Raw genomic sequence first — 7472 nt, 5'->3', positions numbered from 1 at the left:
AATATTTGCAGTTTAAAGTTGAAAAGCCAAGTATTCAAGTCGCAAATCATGGAGTATCAATTGGAATGGGCTGGAGTAAACTGGTACGAAGCTAGAAGAAATGGGCTAAAGCACGCAATCGAGCAAAGCCCCAATTTCTTGTCTTTTTTAAAAGACGGGCGAAAACCAGATTGAACAACCGATGTATTATAGTTAAAATGTCTCCTCAGGAAATTAGATCTTCCTTTCTACTGCCACCGAACAGTTAAGAAAGAAGAAAAGGATAGCTCATAAGCATTTGATCTCCGATCAGGTAAACAACCGTTCACGATTTTCCATTTTCCATTCATCTCTTTGTTTCTTTTGTTATGTTTAATCAAATGCAAATTGTTCAATCACATTTTTGTTCTTGAATTTCATTTTTCGCTTTTTTTTTTCTTTTTGAAATTTATCTAGCTTTGGATTTGCCTGATTGTACACATTCGTGATTAATAAGGAAATCGGATACTGTAAGAGTTCACAGCTTAATCCAGTTTACGAGATTTTGTTTCCTTGATTTCACTTAGTTAGAATTATTATTTTTATTATTATATTTTACTTGAACTTTATTGTAAACTTTGAAAGTTAAAACTCAAGATGATTCGAAGACCTGAAGGGAAAGGAATTCGGTGAAGAAAATTTGGTCTAGTTTAGCTTATTGTTGGAAGAGTGGTTTGGTTCATTCAGTTTCGTAGAATTTAAAGTTCACTTTTGCTTGAGAAACTGGAGCTGAGTGAGAAACTTGATCGATTTTGAAAGAGAAATAACCATTAGTTGTGCGCATTGTGATGGCATTCTTGTTTTAGAGTAGAACTTGTTCCTCGAGTACTTCAGTTGTAAAGTATCATTGCAGAAGCTGATTTTGGTGGAAACAATGAACATTCTGCTGCTGCGGTCCAATCAACAGGGAACACCAGAATCACCTCCAGTACAAGAGGATATGGCGGAATCATCTTATGTTCCTAAGTCAGTGACAAGTTTGGAAAGGCTTATTGTACAGGATCCATTTCCAGAGTATCTGACGGTTGAAAATCATGGACAAAGCAACGGTTTATTAGGCAAGAATGCTGGTGCTGCTTGTGATAAGAATGCTTCAGTCATTGCTAGCCACACTGATATTTCCGAGGAAGATGGATGGATCATTATTCCAAATAGTAAGTGCAAACTATCCACTAAAGCTAACTAATCCACACATTGTTGTTTGGCAATTTTTGGTTCTTGTAGTTTTTCCCATCTATATTTATGGTTTTATTGATTGAATTTTATTCATTTTTGTTATTTTTTCTCCTCTCCCTATTCCTTGAAAACAGTTAAATTTGTAAAATACTGATTTGTCTTTATTAGAGATATTTGCTACTAGTGCATGACCTCATGCTGTGCATTGAATCAATATGATTTTAACATCCTATATCTGAATAATTGAGGTTGTGTAGAAAGCCAATGGCCTGGTATTTGTTTTAATTGCTGATTTATAATGTCTGGAAACTAGAATGAGAATGCACTAATCACTGAAATATGATGGTACAAGAAGTTATTTTGATCATCTAGTTGGTTAATAAGGTAAGTTTTGGTAGGCTGTGATTTTAGTATAGGAGTCATTGGTATGGCATAGAATTGTGCTTGTGATGGCTTGTCAGGTTCACGATGTTGCTGGAATTATTTTAAGTATATTTCAGTTTGATAATAATTTCCTGAAGTTTGTATAGGTGCATGCTCTTGATCTACTTCCTGAACTAGTATTCAATTTATTCCATAATTCTTAGTCCTATATTAATCTTGATATGCTTTTCTAGAGGATCTCCCTGATGATTGGGATTGTGCACCAAACATGCGTTCATTACGCTCCCTGGATCGTTCTTTTGTTTTTCCTGGTACCTTTTTATTTTTCAGATCTCTTACTTCTCTAAGATTTAGTGTGCTGTTGATTTGCAGTCACTTAGGAGATATTGTGTTTGTAACTTGAAACTATTCCTGTTTCCTTCTCCAGGTGAACAAGTTCATGTTCTAGTATGCTTATCAGCATGTAATCAGGAAACAGAAATTATTACACCATTTAAAGTTGCTGAAGTGATGAGTAAAAATGGCATGCGGAAAGGCACTGAGAAACAAAATGGAGACATGGAGGGTGAGACAAGTTCAGTGGCTGGAGGAGAGGAAGTGAGTCCTAATGGTGCAGTAATAAGTCAGAATGATGAAAACTTGGAGAAAGAGAAGATTGATCCAGCAACAGATGTCTCTGATAGTGAATCATTTCTTAGAATGGAAGAGCAGAGAAGACAGACTGAAACACTATTGAAAAGGTTTAATAACTCTCATTTCTTTGTGAGGATTGCAGAGTGGGATGAGCCTTTGTGGTCAAAAAAAGGTGCTTCTCAGATAGCTTCTGATTCATATGAAAGTGATAGTCAACAATCTATTGCAAATGAAGCCAAAAACATTACCAAGAATATATCTAGTTGGACTGCAGTTATTGATAGAGGAAACTTTGATGCTAATGTTTCTAGTGGAGTTGCTAGAGATACTGTTAACTGTTGCTCTCTTTCCAATGGAGATATAGTGGTAAGAACCACTGAAGAACTAAATTGTTAAAGATATTGTTTTCCTATTTGCTTTGACTTTGAGATAAATGTGGCAGGCATTTGCACTTAATTTCTTTTAGCTGATATTAGCAAGTTAACTGTGTCTGTTTTACATGCAAATGGTGTTATTGTAAAAGCTGCTTGATAGTTCTGTCTAACTATGTTGGATGTATTATTGTTGAACCTGGTAAACATTTAGCTGGGTGTAAATGAGCAATGCTCACTTCCCTAGAGAAAAGAATGGCAGGGGCAGGGTCACATAGAAGTTATACATTCTCTGCAACCTATCTCTGACTCTTGCTTGAACCATCCCTTTCTGTCTTGCCTCCAATTAGAGGCTAAAGCGTTTTCCAATCCCCCACTGTCAAAACCTGGCAAGAATTCACCTTTCTATCCCAAGAACTGTCTCCTTTTTCTGACAATAAATCTTTTAAAAACAAAGCTACAGACAATTGGATTTCCTACGAAGCCAAACAAAAAATTGAAAAAAGAAAATGAGGAGAATAGAGAGATTTTGAGCCAAGTTGTTGAAGATTAACCATATTGATGACAAGATGGGTGCACTATTCGTTAGTACCTTAATGTCAAGTAGAGCTCCTAAACTCCATCTTTGTGGATCTTTGCTACTGAGAGTGTTAGACATTGCCGTTTGATATCAAGATTTGCTGATGTAACCTATATTCAAAGACTTGAGTTCTTGGATGGTGTTGTGAGAAAAGGTTGGTAACTTCGAGGAATGTAAAAAGTAATTTCAGGTAGGCTATTCTTACCTTATAATTTGGAGGGTTGCTTATGAGGGCATTGCTAGTCATGTAACCGAATTTCAATATGCTACATTTTGCAACCTGGCTGCTGACTTTTTGGTTCCCTTTTTTACCCCCAGAATACTGGAGGAAGCTTATTCAGATTTTAAACTACTTTCAGTTAACTATTATCTAGGGCTTCTCTTGTTCTAGAATTGACTGCAGAAGCCCTTAGATGCAACGCTTCTGTTTTGTTTCATAATCCATTGTTCTAGTTGGCATATTGAATCAACTGTTTTTTTGGCTAGTTGACTTGTTGATTCAGACTAATGATTCTCATTCTATTTCTCTGTGTGGAAGGATGCAGGTACTTTTACAAGTAAATGTTGGCGTTGGTTTTTTCAGAGATCCTGTCATTGAAATTCTTCAGTTTGAGAAATATATGGACAGAAACCTGTCTGAGAATCAGGACAACGGAGTTTATGCAAATCATGATCCATGTGGAGAACTGTTGAAATGGTTGCTTCCTGTGGATAACACTCTTCTTTCACCTCGTGCTTTATCTTCTCATCCTTTAGGTTCTGGAATTGGTAGCCCATCTCATAGGTCTACCCTTTCTGCCTCCTCTGGCTCCCAGCTCTTTTCTTTTAGTAATTTTAGAAGTTACTCCATGTCATCGCTTCCTCAAAATGTTCCTCCTTCTCGTGGACCCGCTAAAGCACAAAGTTCTAAATTATCATTTGACCTTGATGAGGTGGACCATTACTCTTCTCAAAAGATTTTGAAGAGTCAAAGAACACGGATTGAAGATATTTTATCATTTCGGGGTGTGTCACTAGAGCGAGAAAGATTTTCTGTCCGTTGTGGATTAGAAGGGATCCATATCCCAGGAAGAAGATGGAGGAGGAAACTTGAAATAATTAAACCTGTTGAGATTCATTCTTATTCTGCCAACTGTAATACAGATGACCTCCTTTGTGTTCTGATAAAGGTAAATCTTAATGTTTACTATACCTGATAAATCACAAACACTTCGTCTCCACTCTCTGTGGACATGGTCGCTAGGTTCTTTTATTTACTTGTGAAGTTATTTTGCAGAATGTTTCTCCAGCACATATACCAGATATTGTAGTATACATAGATGCTATAACACTTGTTTTAGAAGAGGCTTCAAAAGGTGGACCACCTGCTTCCTTACCAATTGCATGTATTGAAGCGGGAGACGGCCATTGTTTGCCAAATCTAGCTCTCAGGTTGTTTTCACTTTAGGTACCTTAATTTACTTCTCAATGTTTTTTGACATTTAGCAGTTTAGCATGATGATTAGGGTATACCCTGAAAAAGAAAAATATATTCATCTTCTTTTGCCATATCTAGTCACGCTTTCTTAGAATGTATGGCGTAATGTGCTGGTTCATTTTACGAGCAACAAAACCAAATTGTTGTAGAATATTAAATAAGCAAATTTGCTACAAATGTTGCATACATGACGACTGACTTTGAAGGGTATACTGTATACATATATTTGGCTGTTATCCAATATCTTGAAGTGGGTCTGGAATTAAGGTTTAACAGAATTCTATCCCGTGAGCTTATTGATGGTTTCTGTTGCAGGAGGGGTGAAGAGCATTCTTTTATTTTAAAACCAGCTTCTTCTATATGGAAAGACCTCAAAATTTATGGAGGAAAGTCCAAGTCATCCACTTTGAAACCTCGTTTGAAGACTTCCGACAAAAAGGGGAGTACTTCAAATGTTCACAAGTATGCAATTATGATATCATGCCGCTGCAATTACAGCAGTACGTGCTTGCATTTCTCTTAGTTTACAGTATCATCCAACAAGTTTGCAGTAATATACATGTTGTAACTATTAGCGTATTGGTTCCTTTTTATGTTTTAGAATCAAGATTGTTTTTAAAGCAGCCAACAAATTGGAGACCACGGGTTTCAAGGGATCTTATGATATCTGTCACATGCAAAATGTCCGGACAATATTCTAGACCCAATGAAAGAATCACCCAGCTTCCAGTTCAGGTTTTATACTATTTGATTCTCACCCTCTTTCATCCTCGTGCACTATCAATATTTCTAACCATGACAATTCTCATTCAACTGGCGTGATTGTCAGGTCTTAACTCTACAGGCATCAAATTTGACACGTGAAGATCTAACTATGACAGTTCTTGCCCCAGCCTCCTTTACCTCACCTCCATCTGTGGTATCCTTGAATTCTTATCCGACAACACCATTGAGCCCATTTATTGGTTTTTCTGATCTTGCGGGGAAAGCAAGTAGCGAGAGGCCCAATAGTGCAGTGAAGAGATTCAGCTCAATGCCCACTGTATCAGAGAATCAGAAACAGAATGGTGATGCTAGGACTAGGTTTACATCTTCCAATGAGCAGTTGACTACAATATCTAATTTTATTCCAACTTCCTATTGGGGATGTACTCATCTCTGGCTGCGGAGTAGAGTACCATTAGGGTAATGCATCACCTTTTATAATACTATTTTTAAATTTGGATATAGAAAATGATAACAATTTGATTGATTGCTTCAGATGTGTTCCTGCTCAATCTACGGCTACCATCAAGCTTGAGCTACTTCCATTGATTGATGGCATTATAACTTTGGACAGTTTACGGATTGAGGTTAAGGAGAAAGGTATCCATTTGCTATTATTATTATTATTATTATTATTATTATTAAATGATCTACCTTGCAAGTGGCATAATTGAAAATTGTTATATCTGGTTTCTATGTTTTCTATGAGATCTATTTATGATTTGATAGTTAGCCTCGCACTGATCTTGAGCACATCATATATCCATGTATGACACTGAAAGATAAAACTCCGGTGCATTTAGAGCATAATAGAATAGTGCTTGCATTTTCTGGATTGCATTGTATTTAGTAGTCTCTTCTCTTCAACCAATAAGGTAGTATATTTTATGTTCACATTCTCTCGGGCACCTTTTGCAGATCTTGCTGATTTCATTTTAGTTTCTTCATTCCATAAAATGTTACGCTTTGTTACTGGATATCATCAAATGTAATGTTTATGGTTGATCCCAAAAGCTAAAATTTTCACGGTGACTCCCCTTATGATGCAACAGATCGTACATATATCCCAGAGCACTCACTGAAGATAAATGCAACTTCTAGTGTCTCCACAGGGATTATTTAGGATGGATTTCAACTTGCGTCTCATATGTTACTTTAAATTGAACCATCAAGGATTTCAAAGCTTCATTTTGTAACCTGGCATTGGGCTTTTAGTGCCAGATTGTGCAGAATCTTTGAAACCAAGATGGTTATCTTCCTGTGTTGAGCAAAAAAAAAAAGCACTTGCTTTGCTAACCCGTATGAAAAATACAACCGCGAGGATTTCTTCAAGCGGCTGCTATCTTGAGAACGGCATTTTTTATATACCCTCTTTGACAAGAAAGAAATGTTCTTTTTAGGAGAATCTAGAGGCGTGAGAGTGTACCAGTTGCAAATAAAAAAAATCAGAAAACCAGAGTGCTTTATAGATAATCTGGTCATACAAAAAATTATTAGGATTCTAAGACAGCGATGTTACATTTGAAAAATAACGATTCCGTAATCCTCTTATAAAAACTGCTGTAACTCATGGAGATGGCAGCAAGCAACCCTGGTTCATGAGCATCTCACATGGCTTGAAGTTTGCAGATCAAGAAGACTAGCACCAGTTATGAAGCTGGTACTTGTGTTTTTTTTTTCTTTGGCATTTGAATATTTTATGGTGGATAAGATATAAGTTGCTATCTGCATCAGTCAGTTTGATTACTGGTCATACAGTTCATCCTTCCCTATTCTACCTTTCTGCTTTGCCAATTTTAGTTCCGTTTTCAGTTGGAAACTAGCCGTCTTTCAGGAGCAAAATAGGCTACATCAAAATGGAGGAATTAGAACACTAATTAAGGCACCAATGATGAGTTTTAATTTAAATGAAAGCCAACCAGAATCCAACTTAAATGCCAACTTTAGTCGAACGATGGGACCATGAGAAAAGTCAGCTTCCGATGATCAAAATCTGGGGGGATGTTTATCCCCGAAACCAAAATCCAAATAAAATGTGAACTAAATTCCAATTTTGGAAAAAGGTCGA

At 36.6% G+C, this 7472-nt stretch overlaps 1 protein-coding gene across 5 annotated transcripts; it reads left to right on the top strand.

The window, feature by feature from the left end:
* On the top strand, nucleotides 1-7150 carry LOC107946421 (uncharacterized). 5 transcript variants are annotated; one of them, XM_016880739.2, is made up of 11 exons: nucleotides 4-292; nucleotides 926-1172; nucleotides 1812-1889; nucleotides 2006-2577; nucleotides 3708-4331; nucleotides 4439-4593; nucleotides 4955-5139; nucleotides 5241-5374; nucleotides 5469-5824; nucleotides 5901-6004; nucleotides 6323-6599. In XM_016880739.2, the coding sequence occupies exons 2-11, from the start codon at nucleotides 959-961 to the stop codon at nucleotides 6394-6396; spliced, it is 2496 nt and encodes an 831-aa protein (XP_016736228.2). In that variant the 5' UTR covers nucleotides 4-292; nucleotides 926-958; the 3' UTR covers nucleotides 6397-6599. The 5 variants fall into 5 exon arrangements, with proteins under 5 accessions (XP_040962950.1, XP_040962949.1, XP_016736228.2 ...); XM_016880736.2 differs by having other exon boundaries at nucleotides 872-1172; XM_016880738.2 differs by having other exon boundaries at nucleotides 5-292; nucleotides 872-1172; nucleotides 6457-7150.
* The last annotated feature ends 322 nt before the right edge of the window (nucleotides 7151-7472 follow it).

Source organism: Gossypium hirsutum, chromosome D12, assembly GCF_007990345.1.
Source record: "Gossypium hirsutum isolate 1008001.06 chromosome D12, Gossypium_hirsutum_v2.1, whole genome shotgun sequence".
Lineage (NCBI taxonomy): Eukaryota > Viridiplantae > Streptophyta > Magnoliopsida > Malvales > Malvaceae > Gossypium > Gossypium hirsutum.
This window is presented reverse-complemented; position numbering and strand designations above follow the sequence as displayed.